General features: G+C 44.0%; 2 protein-coding genes and 2 long non-coding RNA genes across 11 annotated transcripts in view; 1 reads left to right on the top strand and 3 right to left on the bottom strand.

Moving 5' to 3' along the window:
• Nucleotides 1-4,638, top strand: part of FBXL13 (F-box and leucine rich repeat protein 13) — a 71,864-nt gene extending 67,226 nt beyond the window's left edge. The window contains exons 19-21 of the mRNA XM_026677245.2: nt 330-464; nt 1,449-1,612; nt 4,242-4,638. Coding sequence (XP_026533030.2) covers nt 330-464; nt 1,449-1,612; nt 4,242-4,524 — 582 coding nt within the window. The 3' untranslated portion in view covers nt 4,525-4,638. The remainder of the gene's footprint in view (nt 1-329; nt 465-1,448; nt 1,613-4,241) is intronic.
• FAM185A (family with sequence similarity 185 member A) overlaps nt 1-21,902 on the bottom strand; it is an 84,883-nt gene that overhangs the window by 18,562 nt on the left and 44,419 nt on the right. For 5 of the 8 annotated variants that reach the window (XM_087967766.1, XM_087967770.1, XM_087967767.1 and 2 more), the window contains 3 exons: nt 21,134-21,268; nt 7,724-7,877; nt 3,253-3,329 (listed from right to left, as the gene is read on the bottom strand). In XM_087967766.1, coding sequence (XP_087823892.1) covers nt 7,762-7,877; nt 21,134-21,268 — 251 coding nt within the window. In that variant the 3' untranslated portion in view covers nt 3,253-3,329; nt 7,724-7,761. Of the gene's footprint in view, nt 1-3,252; nt 3,330-7,723; nt 7,878-21,133; nt 21,269-21,902 lie in introns of those variants that run through there. The other 3 variants (XM_087967772.1, XM_087967769.1, XM_087967768.1) reach the window with 2 other exon arrangements.
• LOC148130149 (uncharacterized) lies at nt 5,171-7,193 on the bottom strand. Its single transcript, XR_015750032.1, has 3 exons — nt 7,094-7,193; nt 5,373-5,422; nt 5,171-5,221 (listed from the first exon to the last, which is right to left on the bottom strand). It is a non-coding gene; the product is annotated as an uncharacterized LOC148130149 (long non-coding RNA).
• On the bottom strand, nt 7,393-7,565 carry LOC148130148 (uncharacterized). Its single transcript, XR_015750031.1, has 2 exons — nt 7,492-7,565; nt 7,393-7,443 (listed from the first exon to the last, which is right to left on the bottom strand). It is a non-coding gene; the product is annotated as an uncharacterized LOC148130148 (long non-coding RNA).

Here is a 21,902-nt window from a genome sequence, read left to right as displayed (position 1 = left end):
TCTGTGGGACTGAATTCATTTGGAAGGTATTTCTATGCCACAACTACAGTAGTATCCAGGCAGTAGATGGCAGTGTTTACCAGTTTGGATCTATGGTATATACTCTATGCTCTTTTATTCTAAGTAGAGTTTCTTGTTTCCTCTTAAACAGTTGGGCAGTAAAGCACATGGTGACTGTAACTTTTGTTTGCTCTGTGCTGCTATATATAAACAGAATTTCTAACACTCAAATTCATCCCTATCTTGCTTCAGAAAGCCAGGGTGGGATCTGGTAGATCTGTCTCGATGTTGAAATTTAATTCAATAAATTAAATTAACTTATGTTCCAGGTATTGTGTACTGAATTGAAAAAACTAGACTACCTTGATTTGTCTTTCTGCCGGCACATATCAAATTCTACATTAAAATATTTGTCACTGAATTGTCGCAAACTCACATGTCTCATTCTGATGGGCTGTTTCAAGGTATGTATGAAAACCACGATACCTAATGCCGTTTTCCCCTTTTGAGAATGTCATGAGTAATAATTTTCTCCCCCAGAGTTCTGTCAAGTCTGCCCCATCCAAAGGGATAAGAAATTTTTGTTACTAATAACTTTGGCACATGGAGATTCCTGTAAATTCTCCTTTACTTCAGGTGGAGTAATTCGCCAATTCTTGTGCGACAAAGTCATTGTTGAACCCAGTTCCCCCATCCTTGGTTCTATATATTTTGCCAGCACTTGTGGCTAGATCTAGTCTAGATCATGAGAATGGGAGACACTTGTGGTTCACCCCTTCTTTCTAAAAACAGGGACGCCCAACCTTGACAATTTTAAGACTTGGGGACTTCAACTCCCAGAATTCCCCAGCTAGCCATGGGGAATTCTGGGAGTTGAAATCTTAAAGTTGCCAAGGTGGGATCCCCTAAACAGAACAAAAGTTTTGTGAAGAGAGGGGAAAGATCCGCTTTCTCTCTCTTTTTCTCTCTTCAGCAAAACATAAGCTTGAAATTGGTAGGACGATTCCCAGTCAGCCAGGAAGCTTTAAGGATGAGTCAGAGATCGAATTTGAAAAACAGATAGTATTCATGTTCTCTAGAGCAGGGGTCTTCAACCTTGACAACTTTAAGACTTGTGGACTTCATCCCCCAGAGTTCCTCAGCTGAGGAACTCTGGGAGTTGAAGTCTACAAGTCTTAAAGTTGCTGAGGTTGGAGGCCCCTGCTCTAGAAGCAGGAAAAGCCTCTTGTTTTCAAGAGCCACCCTTACCGTGAAATGTTAGCTTAAGGCATATCTTAAAACAGGTAGGAGAACATCCATTCAGCCAGGAAGCTTCAATTTCGAGACAGAGATCTAACAGACATGCATTCATGTAGATTAAATGCCTCCTAAAATCAAGATTTCCTATTCCGCAATGTTGACTGTTGAAACGCTTTTAATTCTGTGTCACGTTTTTGCTTGATTGACAGATCAGCGATGCAGGGATTCAGTTAATAGCTTCAGGCTGCAATTTCCTACATTACTTGGATATTTCCGGTTGCAAAAATGTTACCGACAGAGCCCTAAAAAACCTGGCGAAAGGTTGCTTGCAGCTCCGAATACTTAAGATGTTGTACTGCATAGGCATTACCCGGTAAGAGATTGTCTGAGACAAATGTATAGATTCCCAAAACCAAAGGTCTTTCAAACTTCGCAAGTTTAAGACTTGTGGACATCAACTCCCAGAATTCCTGAGCTAACATGACTGGAGGAGGAATTCTGGGAGTTGAAGTCCACAAGTCTTAAATTTGCCAAGTTTGAAGACCTTCTGCCCTAAACAAACAAACAAAATTCTTTTAGATAGCATACAGATAGTCCTTGACTTACAGCCATTTGTTTAGTGGCTGGTCGAAGTTAAAAAAAAAAAGGCACTGAAAAAAGGAGCTTATGATTGTTTTTCGCATTAGAGACCATTTGCAACTTCCCCAGGGTCACCTGATCAAAATTCAAACAGTTGGCAACTGGCATGTACTTATGATAGTTGCAGCGTCCGGCGGCCATGTGATCCCATTTTGCGACCTTGCAACAAACAGGTCGATGGGGAACCCAGGTTCACTTTGTAACTGTTGTCACTGACTTCACAACTGCAATGATTCACGGAACAACTGTGGCAAGAGAGGCTGGAAAACGAGGCAAAGTTAACTCAACAACTGTCTCGCTTTAGCAACAGAAACGATGGGCTCAATTATGATCATAAGTCGAGGACTACCTGTAATTAACGAGCCAGCAAGATCCATATTCTGGAGCAGGGGGGTCAAACTCAAGGCCCGTGGGCTGCATCCAGCCCGCAGGGTGCTTAAATTTGGCCTGTGGGGCCAGCCTGGTGTTCTAACCCAACCGGGTTCCCAGAGAGCAAACACAGACAAAGGCAGTAGCCCCCACCTTTCAAGGTTTAATCACGAATGCTGTTCCTTTACAGATAAAAGACTGCTTTCCAACAATTATCTCCAACAAGAAAGAGCCTTGCCAAGTTGTTGTCAAGGCTGCCAAAAACCCAGAGATAAGAACTAATTTACAAGATTCAAACTAAGTTGTCCACCAGTTGAGCTTCAGAGCTTCTTTGCTTTCTGCAAAGAATGCTTTTCCAAACCTGGCTTTTCTCCTCTTGAGGGAGGGGCCATTACCTTGCAGCCTTACTCCCAAGTCGCCTGTGCTTTGTTCTTTCCTCCAAGTAATCCTTCATGCACGTGCACTTGGCACAGGCTCCTCGGGAACCTCCTCGTCGCTGCTGCCAGCCCCCACAATCTCTGAAGGCAGCAGTCCACTCCCTGATGGTCCTGGCCCCTCATCAGAGTCCTCACTCTCCTCAGCCATCTGCACCTGCTGTCAGCTAATCACAACACCTGGAAATATCAAAGGAACGGCCCACGGTGCCTCTGTCGGCCAAAGCGAGGCCCTTGCATGGCCCAGTTTCGGCCTCCCCAGCCTCCAGCAGCACTCTGCCAGCCAAAAAAGGGCCGTGCAAAGGTCCCACGTGTCAACTCATAAGATATTTCTATGGTCTTTTTAAAGTTGCCAACAGAAAGGGAGGGGGGAGCAGTGCAGCAGCTTGCAAACCGAAACTGCATTCCATAAATGTTTTCAAGGTGACCGAAGTTTCTGCTGCACAAAATTCTAACTGGAGAGTATGGTTGATGACTCTTGGCTATGGATGTGTCCCATTGGAGAATATGAATTATGATACATCCAGTGTAATGATCTGAGGTGTGGCACAAAAGTAACAAAGTCACCAAAGTAGATAAATTCTCTTTAATGGCTCCAACTTGGCCCCAATTATCCTCGGCTGGAGATCAAACTCTTCCAAAAACAGTCTACAAAGGGAAGAAATGCAGTGTGAACCCAAAATACAGATAAAGTAGAAATAGAAAAACAACACAAACCACGTTGAAGTAATTAATACAACAGACCAGGATAATAACTTGCAGACTTCCAAAAGATAACGAAGCACACACAGTTGGGAGGATGCCAAAACCGAGATAAGCCTCGATAAAGATAATACACACTTTGCTTCCAGCAACCTTGCCATGCACAATTTGCCCTTTTAAACAGTCTTCCCAGCTGCAGCCCATGAAGGCGATCAGAGCCCTTTCCTCCCGTGTAAACCATGTTGCTCCATTATCCATTCCTCCCTGCGTGCCGTAGGATGAAGAAGGGGTGGGCCTAGGTCTTCCTCTGAATGCTGAGCCAGCCTGTGCCCTTCCCCACTTTCCTCCACAGCCACTGGAGCCACACTCCCACTCCCTGTCAGCTGTTCCACCTCCCCCTTGGAATCAGATTCCAATTGGGCCATGACACCCCTGGGGGAAAACCAGGGTCAAGGGTGAAATGAATGATGTGTCTCAGAGTCGGCTACACCCAGGCAGCGCCAGCATGTTTACTCCTAATAAATCATCTTTAAGTTTTGGAAGTTTGGCTAGAGACTCATGATTTAAATGGGGGTAATTGCCGGAGCCCTGACATAAGCACTGTGCAGCCCATTTCAGCCTCCTCACCCTCCATCAGCACTCTGCAGGCCAAAAATGGGCCGCGCGGAGGCCCATGCCTCATTTTATACAGCTGGGCTGCAGGAGGCACCCATCCTGTCTCCCCCTGCTCCCCCCCGGCCTGCCAAGAACTGCTGATCCGGCCCACAAAGAAATCCAGTTTGACACCCCTATTTTAGAGTCCTGAACTGCCTATGGTGAAATCACTAATCACGCCATCCCACGCATTTTTATTTCTAGACCGGCTGTTTCAAGTTACGCGCCAAGGCTCCAGAAATACGAATATAATGATGATGAGCCGCCTTTATGGTTTGGTACCGAGGTCAGTGGTGACGAACTGATCATGGTGAAGAAACTGAAAAAACGTCGGTATAGCACTATGGCCATAGCGCGACCGAGCATCCTAGGGTCTTTGGGAGAAAAAGAATTAGAACAAACCAAACTTCCTCTGATTGAAACTATAACAGAGCAAGCCGTGGAAGAAAGTTTGATCTCGCCAGGAAGTCTGGCAGAAGATCCCTAAAACGGTGTCCGATGTTTGAAACTCCCTGAAAGCCGACAATCCTTTTTGTTAGTGTGGAAAAATGTACTTTAAAAAAAAAAGCTTTTCATTTATTGATAGCAAACCATGTTCCTTTTTTGTTGTTGTTCTTAAAAATACTGTGAAGGAAAAGTTGTGGCTTTGTTTTTCTTTGTCTTTGGAGAAAATGTGGCCATTCAGTTGTTGAAAGATATCTGTATTAGTCTGCAGTCTTAGCTGAAGCATGAGAACTTCGTTGTTTTTATTGATGGGGTGGGGTGGAAGAATTGTAATATTTTATTGTGGTCAGAATTTCTTGCCTATATCCAAAGAGTTAAGCCCGAAGGTATCAAAATAATTGACATGACATATATATTCATTCTGAGATTCATAAAATCAGAGGGTTGGAAGGGACCTTGGAGGTCTTACAGTCCAACCCCCTGCCCAAGGCAGGACAACCTATTACTTATTACATCCTGGACAAATCTTTTCTTGAAGACCTCCAGTGATGGAGCACCCATAACCATGCTCCTTATCTTTTCTTGAAGACCTCCAGTGATGGAGCACCCATAACGATGCTCCTTCTCTTTCCTTGAAGACCTCCAGTGATGGAGCACCCATAACGATGCTCCTTATCTTTCCTTGAAGACCTCCAGTGATGGAGCACCCATAACCATGCTCCACATCTTTCCTTGAAGACCTCCAGTGATGGAGCACCCATAACCATGCTCCACATATCTTTCCTTGAAGACCTTCAGTGATGGAGCACCCATAACGATGCTCCTTATCTTTTCTTGAAGACCTCCAGTGATGGAGCACCCATAACCATGCTCCTTATCTTCCTTGAAGACCTCCAGTGATGGAGCACCCATAACCATGCTCCACATCTTTCCTTGAAGACCTCCAGTGATGGAGCACCCATAACAGTGCTTATGTTTTCTTGAAGACCTATACATATGGATGATGGCTTGATGTTTTTATGTTCTGTTTGTTTATGTTTGTTTTTAAAAACCAATAAAAACTTTTAAAAGAAATGTTCCTGTCCCTTCCTAATTCAATTATCTCATTTATTTTATTTCATTTATTTTATTAACAAACATTTCACTATTCACAGTAACTATTTTATCCCTTATTTTAATCATACATTGTTTCCAATTTTCTAAAATTATTTCTATTAATAATATAACAATACAATCTTATGTACCTTTTTCAGTTAAATTTTCACCCATTATCTCTAAATAGGCCCTGTTTCTCTATATCTTGTTTCTGTCCTTTGTAACTTCTTTTCCTTTCCTTCTTCCCTCTCTTCTTCTCTCTCCTCTTTTTACCCCCTTGTCTCTCTACCTCTATTTCTCTCTTCTGTATTCCCCTCTTCTGTTGCTTTCCAATATTATACTTATTTTTTGAACTATTTTTCTTTTCTTTGGTTGTTTTTTTAAATCTTAAATTCTCCATTCTCTTTTCCCCCTTTCCTTTTTCTTCCCCACATAGAATTACTTGTTCATTAAAGATGGCTTCTTCTTTGTCCCAGTCTTCTTGTTTTGCAGATGTTTCTTGTTGTTTCTCATAGTTCCAAATCTCCATTTCTAAGAATTGAAAAACGAAGCCAAAAGAACCTCTCCCTTCTTGTGCATCTTCTTTGTACTTTTTAAGTTCCATTTTCAATTCATCCAGAAGTAGTGCCATTGTATAAATTTTTAACAACCACCCAATTGATTTTAGTCATTCAAGTGCAATAACCAAGAATCCAAAGATCACCAAGTAATCCAAATACACACAAGCTGTTTCTTCTTGCTTTTTTTTCACTTTCTCTTCCTGGGGTTCTATTATTTAGTTGCCAAGTTTCAGTTAAAATATATCTTTTAGAAGTCTTGTTGAAGTTTTACTGTAGATTCCTTTTAATTCCAGGCAGTCTCCTCCCTTTTTTCCAGATCCTACCCTTTTATTCTTTTTCTCTCCTTTCCTGCTTATAAATTTTTTTTAGTGTCCAGAAATATTTATTATCCCTTTAACATTTTATTTTATTTTCAGCTTAATTGCCTGTTGATGTCAAAGCGGATTTTTTTCTGATTTCTTATTGAGTCTCTTAGTTGTCAGTATAGGGAAAAGGAGAGAAGAAGAAAAAACCAAACCTTTCCCTTTTCACTTTCCTTCGCTGCTTCAGAATCTTCTTTGGGAATGATGTTATTTTTTTTAAGCTTAAATTCCAGGGTACCTTAGTTGTTGCTTTTGCAATTTAACCCAGTCAGCCAGAACTTTCACTTCTTATCTTCCTCCTGCACATTCTTTTCCGGTCGAGTTCTTCTTTCAGGTGGCCATTTCTGACCACCGCTGCAACCGCCTTTGGGAAAGGGAGTAATGGCCAGCTGAGAAGGAGAGATGCGGCTCTCCTCAACCCTGCTGGCAGTCTCCCCACTCTTCACCACCTCTACGGGGTGGCTTAGCCCCGAAACCAGCTGGCTCGGGGCGCTCCAGCAGCGAGCCCAGACCGAAATCGCGCACGATCGCGGATTTCTGTCTGTCGCCGAAGAAGCTCAAACCGGAAGTCCGCTCCTTATCTTTTCTTGAAGACCTCCAGTGATGGAGCACCCATAACGATGCTCCTTATCTTTCCTTGAAGACCTCCAGTGATGGAGCACCAATAACTGTGCTCCACATCTTTCCTTGAAGACATCCAGTGATGGAGCACCCATAACCGTGCTCCACATCTTTCCTTGAAGACCTCCAGTGATGGAGCACCCATAATGATGCTCCTTATCTTTCCTTGAAGACCTCCAGTGATGGAGCACCCATAATGATGCTCCATATCTTTCCTTGAAGACCTCCAGTGATGGAGCACCCATAATGATGCTCCTTATCTTTCCTTGAAGACCTCCAGTGATGGAGCACCCATAACCATGCTCCATATCTTTCCTTGAAGACCTCCAATGATGGAACCCATAATGATGCTCCCTATCTTTTCTTGAAGACCTCCAGTGATGGAGCACCCATAACGATGCTCCTTATCTTTCCTTGAAGACCTCCAGTGATGGAGCAGCCATAACTCCAGGAGGCAAGTTGTTCCAATTATTAATTGTTTTCATTGTCGGGAAATTTCTCCTTAGTTCCAGCTTGAACCTGATCAAAAAGATGAACATTTCTCCAATTCAGAGAAGTAATATTCACACTTTTATTATTAGTAAGAATAATTTTAAACTGTCACCTTGGATTGTTCTGTCTTTATTTATAAAGTAAGTATTGTCAAGGAATCTTCAATTTCAAAGATTGGAACCAGCTTTGACATTTGAGATTGATGGTGCCATACTGTGTCTCCGCTTTAATATGTCTTCCTTTTGCATCCTTTTGATCCATGTGGCCTGTGGGGGGAAATAGTTATTTTCACACATTATTAAGGGTCTTCTATATTTTAATGTTCCACAAATTGCTTGACTGAGTGAAAGCATTATATTATAATAGTAGGGGCTGCTTTCTAGGTTTTTAAAACTATCAGCAATCAATCTAAGTATATACTAGCAGTAAGATATTGTAGAATAATTAGAGTGGAGTGGAGTGGAATGGAATGAATGGAATGGAATGGAATAGAAGCGAATATAAGCGAATAGAATAGAAATAATGGAATAGAATGGAATGGAATGGAATAGAAGCGAATAGAATAGAAATAATGGAATGGAATGGAATGGAATGGAATAGAATAGAATAGAATAGAATAGAATAGAATAGAATAGAATAGAATAGAATAGAATAGAATAGAATAGAATAGAATAGACGTTGGTACTTACCTGATACGCCTGTTCTCTGTGAGCTGTGAAGAGCATCCAGAAGTGGGAGGTGCTTCAGTCTCTTCTGGAAAGGCTGGGCTTAAAACTCCGGGACGCTCCTCCTCCTCCATGGGACACCTCCCCAGCGTCCCCCAGTTTTGCGAAGACTGAGTGCCAAAGTCCGGAACTCATCACCTAATCTAGATCCCTGACCGGAACGGAACCCCACCAGATGGAAAGAAATGGGTGGGGCTGGATGCTCTTCACAGCTCACAGAGAACAGGTGTATCAGGTAAGTACCAACGCCCTTTCTCCCATGAGCTGTTCAGAGCATCCAGAAGTGGGACATACCAAAGCTTGGCCTGTCCATAGGGAGGGACTCCGTCTGGATCAAAATCCACTCCTAAACTCTGTGGACCCTCTGCAGGACTCTTCCGCCAAATGAAGCGTCCCCTGAGGCATAGACATCAATTTTATAATTTCTGACAAAGGGCGATGGTGAAGCCCAAGTTGCCGCTCTGCAAATTTCATCTATGGAAGCCCATGTGGCCCATGCTGCTGATGTTGCCGCACTCCTTGTTGAGTGGACTGTAATGTCCTTAGGAACTGAGATGGACTGGCATTCATAACTTTTAGCTATGGTGGCTCTCAACCATCTACCAATGGTCGTTGATGACACCTTGTGTCCTAAAGTGGATAGGTTGAAGGATAGGAATAGAGCCTCAGATTTTCGAAATGCCACAGTGCGGTCTAGATAGATGCTTAACGCCCTTCAAACGTCAAGTCGATGCCATTGATGCTCCAGTCTATGAGATGGTTTCGGACAAAAATTTGGAAGCACCAACTCCTGCGCTCTGTGGAAGACTGAATTTACTTTAGGGGTGAACGATGGATCCAATCTGAGAACCACTCTGTCTGCATGAAACACGCACAGGTCCTTTCCCATTGACAATGCTGCCAATTCGGAAATCCTCCTTGCTGATGTGATCGCAATTAAGAAGACCACCTTATATGTCAGGAATTTGAGACTAGCGGTTCTTAAAGGCTCGAACGGGCCAGTTGTAAGTGCGGTTAACACCTTGTTGAGCTCCCAAGTGGGATAGCGGTGAATTACAGGAGGTCGTAAGTTTGCAGCACCCTTAAGAAAGCTGCGGACATGTGGATGGTGTGCTATGGAACAAAGGTCACCCCAGGATATCACCGAGGCTAAGGCCGCCACCTGTCTGCGTAAAGTATTTGGAGATAGGCCCTTGGTCAACCCCTCCTGTAAAAAGTCCAATAATTGTCCTATTGATGGGGTGGTTGGGTCGATCTTAGACCCCCGGCACCAGCGACAGAAAGCGGACCACGTGGCCTCGTATATACGATTTGTTGAGGACCGTCTGGATGCTTGCATGGTGGTAATGGCATCCTCTGAAATCTGTTGAGTTCTTAAACGGCTCCACTCAACCTCCATACGGCTAGGCTGAGCCATTGTGGGTCCGGGTGAAATACCGGCCCTTGCGAGAGAGAAACCCTCGATGGTGGAATTTTCCAAGGTTGTTCTCTCGACAGGTCCTGTAAGTCCGTGAACCACGTTCTCCTGGGCCAGTAAGGGGTGACCAATATCAATTCTGCTCATTCCTCCAATAACTTCTGGATCAACCTGGGTATTACAGGGAGTGGAGGAAATGCATATAGAAGTCCGGGAGGCCACTGACATCGCAGGGCATTGACGGCCTCCACCCCCTGAGTCGGGTACCTTGAAATATACCGGGGCAATTGGGCGTTGAGGGGAGAGGCAAATAGATTGATCACTGGTTGCCCAAACCTCCGCACTGCTTCCTGGAAGAGAGACAGGTGTAGGCGCCACTCTGTCTGATCTATCATGGTCCTGCTGAGCCAGTCCGCTTGTGTGTTTTAAGGCCCCTGCTATGTGCTCTGCCTTGAGTGAAAACAGATTGGCCTCGGCCCACTTGAACAACCTTGCCGTCTCCAGCATCAGAAGTTTGGAGTGGGTATCCCCCTGTCTGTTTACGTGGGCCTTGGTTGTGATATTGTCTGTCAAGACCAGAACTGGCGTGATTGGAAAAGGGGTAGAAAATGCCAGATGAACTGCTCGCAGCTCCAACAGGTTGATGCTTTGTGATTGTTCGGAAACAGTTCAACTTCCCTGTGCAGTGTGGGATTGGAAATGAGCTCCCCATCCTACCAGGCTGGCATCGGTTGTGATCGTTGCCCTGCAAGGTTCCTTGAAAGGACACCCCTTGTTTATCGTGTTTTCCGACCACCAGCGGAGCAATCGGAGAACATTGTGCGGTACCTTTATCCAGACGTTGGAAGTGGCTCTTCCGGATCGCTGGAAAGGTAGCAGGAACCATTGCAGATCTCTAGGATGGAATTGAGCCCAAGGCACAATGGAAATACAAGAAATCAGTTTCCCTAACAGTTGAGACAGAACTGCCAGGGAAACCCTCTTTAAGGCTCTGATCTCTCTGGCCAAAGACTGGATACTATTCAACCTGTCCTGAGAGAGAAAAACCTTGCCCTCCACGGTATCTATCACTGCCCCTAAATGAACTAACCTAGTTGAAGGGATCAAATGGCTTTTATCCCAATTTATGGAAAAGCCGTGACCTTGAAGGGTCTCCAGAGTAATCTTGGTATCCAAATTTGCTTGATGTCTGGAAGATGACAAAATTAAAATATCATCCAGATAACATTGTAAACGAATAGATTTGATCCTGAGGGAGGCAGCCAAAGCCGCTAGGACCTTGGTAAAAGTCCTAGGGGCCGAAGCCAGACCAAATGGTAGGGCGATATATTAGTAGTGCTGATCACAATAGCAAAATCTAAGATATTTGTAGTGAGCAGGTCTAATTGGTATATGTAGATAAGCCTCTGTCAGATCTATAGAGGTCAGGACATCATTCTCTCTGATGCTGAGCAGAATGGACTGGAGAGTAGTCATCTTGAATTTTCGATAAACCAATGATCTGTTCAGACGTTTGAGGTCCAGAATTGCCCTCCAGCCCCCCGAACTCTTTGGGACCATAAACAATAGAGAGTAACAGCCTTGACCCTGTTGTTCAGATGGGACCTCTCTAATGGCCCGAATATGCAGAAGATGATTGATAGCCTCCTGCATCAACGCTCTCTTAATGGGGTCCATGGACCTAGGGCTCCTAATGAAAAAGTTCGGGGGGGAGGATTGAAACTCTAGCGCCAAACCAAACCTAACAGAGTCCCTGACCCACGCATCAGAGGTGGAGCTGTCCCATTGATCAGCAAACAATTTTAGCCGCTCTCCAATGGGAGCTGCTGTCAAGGACTCACTTGGGGCGATGAAAAAATCGGCCTCCGGTACCTCTGGGGTTTCTTCTGTTTTGGCCTCCCCGCTGACCTCTATTGGAAGGTTCTGACCTATCCTGTCTAAAACTGGGCCTGTAGCCTGATGTTCTCTGCAATCTGGGAACGTATGGGCCTTGATATTAGGGCCGAAAGGAACCCCTTCAAAACGACTGGGGCGTTCTGTTTTCAGACCTCCAAAAAAGAGGGGGAAGCACTTTTTTCTTGTTTCTATTCTCAATAAGCAGGGGCTCCAAGACACTGCCAAATAATTTATCCCCCGATATTGGGGCTGATGCCAGCTTGCATTTATGCTTGGTATCCGCCTGCCAATGTCTGAGCCATAGCAGTCTCCGTGCTGATATGTGAGATGCTATGGCTCTAGACGAGAATTTGACTGCATTAAATGTGGCATCGGCAGAGAATTCTGCCGCTGCAATAATCTTAGCAATGTCCTGGTGGGCTCTGACATTTGACACCGGCAATATATCCCTCAAGTGGAAGAGCCATCGTAGGGAGGACCGTGTAAAAAAGGACGCAGCTGTAGCTGCCCTAATGGCCCAGGCGTCAGAAACATGCGCCCTACGGAGTGCCAACTCTGCTCTCTTTTCCTCCGGTCTCAGGGCTTCCTTGGCCTCGTTGGGAAAGGTTGAAGAAGAGGCCAGTGCCACAATGGGCTCATCCACCTCCGGCGTTTTGAGAAAATTTGAAAACTCTGGTGCCAAATTATAATATTGTTTATCGTACCCTGTTGGGGCTGGGTAGGATGCTGCTGATGCCCATTGATTTTGTACTAATTCAGCAAACATACGAGGGACAGGAATAGTTTCTGCCTCATTAGCCGGTTGTGAGAATATTAGATCCTCGGATTCGTCCTGAGACCCTGTTGACAATGGATGAGGGCTTGATGTGCCTAGTTTAGCGGTGTTCTTTGCTTTGAACAGTAAAGATTTAAAGAGGTGCGGACGAAAAAGGCCAGAAAAGGTAGGTTGGTCCGGAATGAGGCCTTCGTCATCCGACATTCCTCGTTCTAGTGGGTCAGCCTCTGACAACCCCAAGTCCATCTGATGGATCGACCCCACCTCCATGGGAACATCCTGGTCATCTAATTCCACCTCCTCCCGAAGACCCTGGACTGGTATGTCAGGAATATTGGGAATACCTGAGTTTGATGATGTCCCATATGCGCAAAGGATCGAGCAGGCAGGGATCCCGCTTCCAAAGTAGCCGAAAAGTGTCTGGTCCAGATGGATTGCTGCACTCCAGCCGCAATGCCCTTTTGTATGGCCATCTCCATCCATTGCCTCATTTCGATGGGAATAGTCTCAGGTAATCCCTCCTCCTGTCTTAAACTGGTGGCCGTAGGGGTGAAGGTTGCCTCTGGGATTCGCCGGGCAGTGCTCATTGGAGGAGATATGCCTATGGGAGGCTGTCCAGAAATAGCCTGTCTGGGCTGGGTGGATAAGTCCAAGGGCCCCAACAATGTACTTGGGCCCTGATCCAATTGTTGTGTCATAGCCATCTTGTCCGCCTCCCTGGCCCATTTCTGCAACTGCCTTTCCAAGGCTTGGTGCCGTCTATGGGCATCCTTATCCGCCGCCTTAGAGGCCTTTTTGGGGCCCACTGACTTATCTCGGGACTTATTTGTCTTGGAGCGGAAGACGTTGTCACCTTCCATTGTGGAGGACTGATTCTCGTGCCTCTAACTTTATTTTTTTTAAATTATTATTATTATTATTGTTGTTGTTATTATTATTGTACTTAGGGGTGATGCCTACCCCTGTGGTTGAAAGTAGAACGCTTCTCCAGGAGTGTAAGTCTATATATCTATTATCACATAACACACACACATACACACAACATACTAATACATACATACAACACATATAACACACACACACACATATATATATATACACATATACGTACCTATATCTACATGTAAAACTGTGTATATGGGAAACAGTATCTAAGGGTCCCCAACAAGGGAAACCCCTAAGTGCTCCAAGCAAGAAATATTCTGGATCCCTGGTCCCCAACAAGGGAAACCAGCTATACAGGGCCTGGATGGATCCTTTCCTGTCAAAAACGTCCCGCTGTTTGAAATGGCACTTGCGGCTTCACTCCAATGTAATGATCCAAAAGCAATTGCAAAAAGAAAAAAAAAATCCTGTTTAAGGACTAGCCTGCTTATCCAATGCCAGCAAGATAAAAGAGAAATAATGCCAGGGAAGTGGAGTGGGAAGGTACCTGCCCCGGTCCCCAAGAAGGGAAACCAGCGGGGAATGGCGCCTGTGATATTTAGGCGCGAACTTGAAGCCAGCCGTTGAAAATGGCGGGAAGGCAGAATCTCCGGTGTTAATTGCCTGAGCAGTTTAACGAGCCGCTGCTGCTGACTCTCTAAATTGTCAGATAAATGATCCTGTCAGTCGAAATGGCAAGGAGAAGTGAGCCGCGGCTGCGAGCGCTCCGCCAAGATCGCAGAGATAAGACGATCGGGGGATTAGATAAGCTAATTGCCTGAAGCGGCCGTCTCAGGCTGCCTGCGGAGTGGCAGGCTCTGCCAGCCACAAAGAACTGTTCTCAAACTGATTGGGGGGTGATGACCTAATAGAGCCACAAGCCTTGAAATCGCCAAATTAATTGGGGAAAAATTTACAAGCCGAATTAACCCAAGAGCAAACCTGAATTTTGACTAGCTGAATCAGAAAACCGTTCCAGTCAGGGAGTGCACAACCTCTTACCACGAAGGCTGAGCTAAAACTGGGGGACGCTGGGGAGGTGTCCCGTGGAGGAGGAGGAGCGTCCCGGAGTTTTAAGCCCAGCCTTTCCAGAAGAGACTGAAGCTCCTCCCACTTCTGGATGCTCTGAACAGCTCATGGGAGAATAGAATAGAATAGAATAGAATAGAATAGAATAGAATAGAATAGAATAGAATAGAATAGAATAGAATAGAATAGAATATACAGAGTGGAGTGGAGTGGAGCGAAGGAGAATGGAACAGAACAGAACAGAATAACAGAGTTGGAAGGGACCTTGGAGGTCTTCTAGTCCAACTTCTAGTCTTCTAGCCTAGGCAGGAAACTATACCATTTCAGACACATGATTATCCAATTTCTTCTTAAAAACCTCCAGTGTTGGAGTATTTATAACTTCTGGAGACAAGTTTTAAATTTTAATAATGGCTCCAAATAGTTGAAGATGCATGGATCTTCCTTAATGAAAACACTCTGTAGGTAAATCTAGATTCTTTTGGTGTGGATAGTGACTATTTCCAGTTTTAAAGTGATACTTTCTATTGCTGAAGGTTATTGTTGACTGTGGTCAGACAAGAACCGGAGTTCTATAGATAGCAATTGCTGTGTCAACAGTTCTGCACCAAGGCCAGAAGTATGCAATGTTCTCCAACTATTTTCCAAAATAATAAAATTACAAGCATCTTTTGACAAAGGGTAATCAGAAATTCTCAAGTTCTTACGCATCATTTTTCTCTCCAAAATGAAAGCATGAACCACTCACCTGCTTCCTATTCCTATCAGCGAACTTTTTATATAATATATTGGATTACACATATAAAATGCAGAATGTAGCACAGAATATGTAGATAATCCCTCACCTATCTCATATATATAGGTACGGAATCAAACACTCTGTGGTCCTAGAAATTTTGATTGTAACTATATAGATGACTCCCTCTGTACGCTTAAAGAGAATTATTAATATTTTGGTACCAACTAATAAGGTAACAGAGTCAGTGATGGGATTAAATTTTTTTTTACTATCGGTTCTGTGGGCGTGGCTTGGTGGGCATGATGTGGCTTGGTGGGCGTGGCAGGGGAAGGATACTGCCCCTGTCAGAGTCTGATTCGGAGGGGGAGGCCGAGCAGTTGACAGGGAGCGGGAGTGTGGCTCTGTTGGCTGTGGAAGAAACTGGGGAAGGGCAAAGTCCGGCTGGGCAGAGCAGGGGAGAGGTAGAGCAAGGTAGAGGGAATTCAGAGGAAGACCCAGACCCACCCCCTCTTCATCCTAGGGCACGCAGGGAGGAACGGAGAAGGGAGCAACATGAGTTGCGTGGCTTGGGGGGAGGAAAGGGCCCTGATTCCCTTCAATAGCTTCGGCTGGGAACTGTGTTTAAAAAAGGAAGCTGCGTGCAGCAAATTGTTGGGAGCAAATCGTGAATTTATCTGGTATCCTCAAGGCTTATCTGTGTTCCTGGCGTCTTTCCAACTGTGTGAGTTTTGCCATGCTTTCAAGTCTGCAATTCCTTCTCCTGCCCTGTCAAGTTAATTACTGCAGTGTGGTTTGTGTGGATTTTTAGTTACAGTTTGCATGTGCTTTGTTTTCGGACTGAATTTCCTCCACTTAAAGGCTGTTCCTGGGAGAGTTTTTCTCCAGCTGAAGGTAACTGGACATTGAGGGAAAAGTTGGAGATAATAAAAGGACTCTTGCTTATTTGACTGTGTTGCCTTTGTGCTAGCTATGCTGGCTGGAGAATTCTGGGAGTTGAAGTCCACAAGTCCACAAGTTTGGGGACCCCTGAACCACCAGCACAAATGCAGCAATAAATGAGACCAGATTAAATACTATCTGTTGGTTGAATGAAAATAAAAAAGAATACTACTTCCATTGACAAAACAAAATACTTACAGATTTTCAACTACATAGCTGCTGCGGAGATGATAACTTCAGACCATTGGCAACTAATTCACATTTATGACCTTCTCACCAGCAAAGTCAATGGGGAAGCCAGGCTCACTTAACAACCATGTTACTAACTTAGGACCTGCAAGGGATTCACTTAACAAATGTGGTGAGAAGACCCATAAAATGGTGCAAAGCCCACTTAACAAATTTCTCACTGAATAACATACATTCTGGGCTCCCCTGTGATCGTACGTCGAGGAGTACCTATATTCTCTCTGAAATATTCACGTCTTGCTCAAGTTTATGGCTTCTTCCAAACAACTCGGCAACATTTTTTACAGCAATTTTTCAAACCTTGTTCTAACAATCCTAGAGAGCCTTAAGACAGCTTAAGCAGCTGTTTCCTGAAATGAAAAATGAAGGGTTCTCTCTCCATACAAGCTGGAATCCAAGGGCTTAAATAACATTTTTTCCTGTGGTTATTATCACCGGGTTATTTTTCTCCCTAGGGTCTATTTTCGGCTTCTGGACTGAGAGTACAAGGGCTAAGCAAACTGAACCAAGTTCGAGAGGACCCCAGCAAAGCTTTATAAAACGAGTACAAAAGTTGGAAGGACTGTTTGTGGTGGTGGTGTGTAAAAACACTTAGCTAACATGATTTATGGGAAAAGCTCTTTGTTCAGCAACTTCACCTCTCTCTGGAATGTGGAGTTGAAATTATTCATCTCCCCTGACTGTGCAGTATTAGATCATGGACATAGTCCAGGGAAGGAAAACATACATTACTGGAAAAATGACCCAGGCCATAAATTAAATCCACAAGAGGTATAACGAGGAACAATGGCAGAATAAATTACTACATTTCAAATAATAATGACCTTGCCTTCTTTAGAGACAAGATTTACACTATCATACGCACATGATAGTGCATATGATATATGTTCGTTGTTTAATGACCCCCATAATCCCTTGCGGGGTGGAGTTGGGGCAACTAAATGGAACTGAGTGTTTACTGGCCAGATGCCTTTTCTGTCGCCAGTGCAGAGTTATATTCAGTAGATACATTCCCATTGGGCCCAGGGAGAGAAATATCTGCCTCTAGCTAGGATCAAACTCAGCCTCCTGATTGTGAGGTGAGAACTCCACCTCTAGGCCACCGCACCACTCTGCATATGGCTATATGCATATGACTATCCACCCCACAGCTCTGCCTGCTGTTCTCCTGCATTGTCTTTATATCTGCAGGGGAAAAAAGGCCAGGAGTATTTTTTCTCTATTGTGCAGAACTTTTTCCGACAGAGATAGAGACCTGGAAATATTTGTGGCAGCATAAGTAATTCGCCTTTGTTGTGGCCTGTTGGGCTGCCAGCCCCTCCAGCAGCCGAGTCAGATGAGGAGGCGGTGGCGTAGGAGTCAGGGCCAGCATCAAGGCAACCTGAGAGCTCCGAGGGGGAAGAGGGAATGGAGCTGGCAGAGAGAGAGAGAGAGGCGGAGCCTGGATTATCCATCAGCCCTCAGATGAGAGTCAACAGCCCCCAGGTCTGGAGGTGGCTGATGAGGAAGAGAAGGAACAGCTAAGTCCAGTGCCTGATGCGCAGATGCACAGAAGGCAGAGGAGAGGAGAGCAGTGGAACTCTGTGGGCTGGTCCTTGGGATGGAAAAGCCACCGCTGCTACTGAAGCCCCACCCTAGCTCTGAGGATAAAAGGCAGGGGGCGGAGATGAATAGGTGTGACAGAGAGAGAGAGTGAGAGTAAAAATGCAACTAGACTTTGACCCAACGTCAAAATGAACATAGCCGTTAGCAGTTGTTGGACTTACACTGATCATCTATGCAGCTTTTTTTTTTTTTACTCTAACAGCAGAGTTCGAACTATTATTTATGGTGGGAGTGTGCAGGTAGCAAACACTGTAACATGATGATGATTAATTTGGGACCTCTTAATGTGAGCTTACAGTAAGAACTGAAGCAAACCTCTTTTTTTCCCCTTCTATTTGGGCCCAGACTTTTCCAGCTGTAAACAGCTGTTTTCCACTGCAATTAATTTGTTTTCTGTACTCAGCGTCTTCCTACCAAAATATACCCAAGCCTAAATGACTATCTTAAAAAAAAAATCTTACAAAAACTGAATACATTTCAATCTTTGAGCAACAGTATTAGAAATCTGAAGATTTCATACAGTGCTTAACAAAAACCAAAGAAGCAAAGAATGGAGGAAGGCAGGCTGCATCCACAAAGGTAAATGAACCAGATTCTGAATTTGGGAAGAGAACTCTATGCCTCAACACCTTATTTCTCACACAAATGAACCTACTCGCCAAGTGGATAATGGCAAGAAGAGCCTCTGATAAAGCATTTCTTATTATCGATAACACACTGAAAAGTGTTGTTGTGGCCTGTTGGCTGCCAGCCCCTTCAGCAGCCAAATTAGAGGAGGAGGAGGAGGAGGTGTGGGAGTCAGAATCAGCATCAGGACAACCTGTGAGCTCTGAGAGGGAAGAGAGAATGGAGTTGGCAGAGAGAGAAAGAGGCAGAGGCAGAACCTAGGCCATCCATCAGCCCTCAGATGGAGAGTCAACAGCCCCCAGGTCTGGAGGTGGCAGATGAGGAAGAGGAGGAACAGCTGGGTCCAGTGCCTGATACACGAATGCGCAGAAGGCAGAGGAGAGGAGAGCAGTGGAAATCTATGGGCCGGTCCCTATTTTTCTACTTGCATTTTTTACATGCTTTCGAACTGCTAGGTTGGCAGAGGCTGGGACAAGTAACGGGAGCTCACTGTTACGCGGTGTTAGGGATTCGAACTGCCGAACTGCCAACCTTTCTGATCGATAAGCTGAGAGTCTTAGCCACTGAGCCACCACGTCCCTCTGAGATTCATAATTATAATTATGAGTAATTATGAATAATACTCATTAATCATAATTATGATTATGGGATTCATAAGGCAGCATAAAAACATTTATAAACTGCTCCCTCGCTCTCTCCCAAAGGAACTTGACAAGTTGTTTATGCAACTTCTCTCCAGGTTCAAATATGGAGTTTATGGCCTTCCACACTATTCTTGTTGTAGAAAATAAATGCGATGGGTTTGGTTAGTTTCCTATTTGGGAAGCCCACCCCCTCCATCCCAAATCATCAAATAAGACGCATGTCGCTGCTGGTGGTTTATTTTTTTACACTTCCAAAATAAACTTTCTGACTAAGGGTTTCTTTCTGCAAATACGGACAGCACGACCTGATCAGCTGCACTTCAAGGCCATTCTTATAAATAAAATAAAATCACGGTCAGCCAAGCCAGCCCTCTGGCCATTAACAAGGACATTCCTTAACCGTGACAAGCAAGGTCAACCTATTTTATTCAGAGCTATGTAACCTTCGGTCTAACGGACTCCATTTGGAGCATGGAAGTGAGGAACGAAAGTGGGTTACAAGTCCTGCCAAAGTTTTTAGATAAATCGGACATGATTTGGATGAACAGTCTAAGTTGAAGAGCATACGTCATATTACAGATGTATGGAGAGACTTGCTTTGATCATTGTGTGTGGTTTTGCTCTTTCTCTCTCTCTAGCTCTCTCAATCTCTCTCTCCCTCTTTCTCTCAATCTCCATGTCTCTCAATTTCTCTAACCCCATCTGTTTCTCTGTCTTTCTCTCAATTTCTTTTTCTCTGTGTGTCTCTCTCAATTTCTTTCTCTCTTTATCTCAATCTCTCTCTGTCTCTCACTCAATTTCTCTAACCCTATCTGTTTCTCTCAATTTCTCTCTCCATCTCTCTTTCTCTCTCCCTCTCTCCCCCTCTCTCTCCAGCTCTCTCTCTATCTTTTCTCTTTTAATCACTCTCTCTCACACACTCTCTCAACCTCTTTCTTTCAATCTGTCTTTCTTTCGATCTTTCTTTCAATGTATGAGAGAGAGAGAGAGAGAGAGAGCATATCCAAACTTTTTGGCTTGCCTGGGCTGTGTTGAGTGAAGAGGAATTATCTTGGGCCACATGTAAAATATATAATATAGTTATTGCTAAAACTCACATCATAAAGTTAAAAGTTTATGATCTTGTGGGGACCACGTTATTAGCTGTCCGGTGCTATCTGTGGTCTGTGGGGTGTGGGATGGACACACCTGCACTAAACAAAGCAGGAAAACATTTGATTCTCTTCCCTATTACAAATGCGAACATATTTCAATTTTCCCTTTCTCTCTCTCTCTCTCTCTCTCTCTCTCTCTCTGTGTATGCGCAAAAATTGACGGAGATTAATTTTGTTTCTTATTTGGAAACCGCTTTTGGACTTTGTGCTTGAAGTGGAAAGAAAATGAAATCTATTCTACTCTACCCTACTCTCTATATAAAAGCAGATAAATACTAATTCTATTCCTATTTCCTGACAGTTAGAACAATTAAATCAGTGGAACCACTTGCCTCCAAAAGTTGTGAATGCTCTAACACTGGAAGTTTTTAAAAAGATGTTGGATAACCATTTGTCTGAAGCGGTGTAGGGTTTCCTGCCTAAGCAGGGGATTGGACTAGAAGACCTCCAAGGTCCCTTCCAACTCTGCTATTCCGTTCCGTTCCATTCCATCTATTCCATTCCGTTCCATTCCGTTCCGTTCCATTCTTATTCTATTCTATTCATGTCTCTTCTGCTTTAATCCTCAAGAAGCTGAAGATTAAAACCATTGTTTCTGAGCTGAAATTAAACGGAATTCACAAACACATCTGAATTCAAGAACTCTGGTTAGTTCCAACAGGCCAAGTTGAAAAAAAGGGGGGGGAGGGGTTTAGGATGTGGCTTGTTCTGTAAACCCAGACAGCCACCCATTGCAGAAAATTTGCTTCACTGGAAAATGTGATGTATTTTCAGGAGATTATCAACAAACAAATCTCACCCGTCACTGCAACACGATCTTCACTCGAGACAGTCTGGATCTCCTGCAATTGGATTTCTGGACTGATTTCCACCTTCCTTCCAGACAATTTCAGAGAAGTTTGAAGAGTTGCAGGTACCTTGAGGTTAATGGAACCTGTTATGGAGAGCGAGGAAAGGATTCACATTAAATAAACTATGAAGCAAATTCTTTCAACCGCAGAATGAGCCTCTCTGCTAATATGATTGTTGTTAGTAGAAAATTTGCTTTTCTCCATGCCTGTGGCTCTAAAACTGGACTGAAGAATGTGGTTAGTCCTCAACTTACCACCACAATGCCTACGTCCCTGTCCTATTGTTTCTCCTATTCTTTTATTTTTCTTATATGTAACCATTTCATGTATTCACAACTATGTATACATTTATACTTATTATCTTGTAAACAATTGGCAAATAAAATAAATAAAATAAATAAAAATAAATAAACTTACCACCACAATGGAGCCAAAAATCTCTCTGTTGTTAAGGGAGACATTTATTTGCTCCCCATTTTACATCATCACAAAATCTCCAGAACCGTAAAGCCTACAAACTTGAAATTTGGCACGTATGTTCCTCTTGGCTTCTAGATGCTCACTAAGAAAGGATCTTTCAAAATGACCATCAGAGCATTAGTATTTCATATATTATTATTAACACGCTCTGATGCTAAGGAGTTCTACTCCCTCTCCCCACCTGAAAAGAAATCTCTTCCAAATACAAAACACAAGCAGAGGAGAAGAGTTTCAGTT

This window comes from Notechis scutatus, chromosome 6 (assembly GCF_049901735.1).
Source record: "Notechis scutatus isolate UNSWTSFEM ecotype Mainland chromosome 6, rNotScu1.2, whole genome shotgun sequence".
Classification (NCBI taxonomy): domain Eukaryota; kingdom Metazoa; phylum Chordata; class Lepidosauria; order Squamata; family Elapidae; genus Notechis; species Notechis scutatus.
The sequence above is the reverse complement of the archived record's forward strand: the minus strand, read 5'-3'. Positions and strand labels throughout refer to the sequence as shown.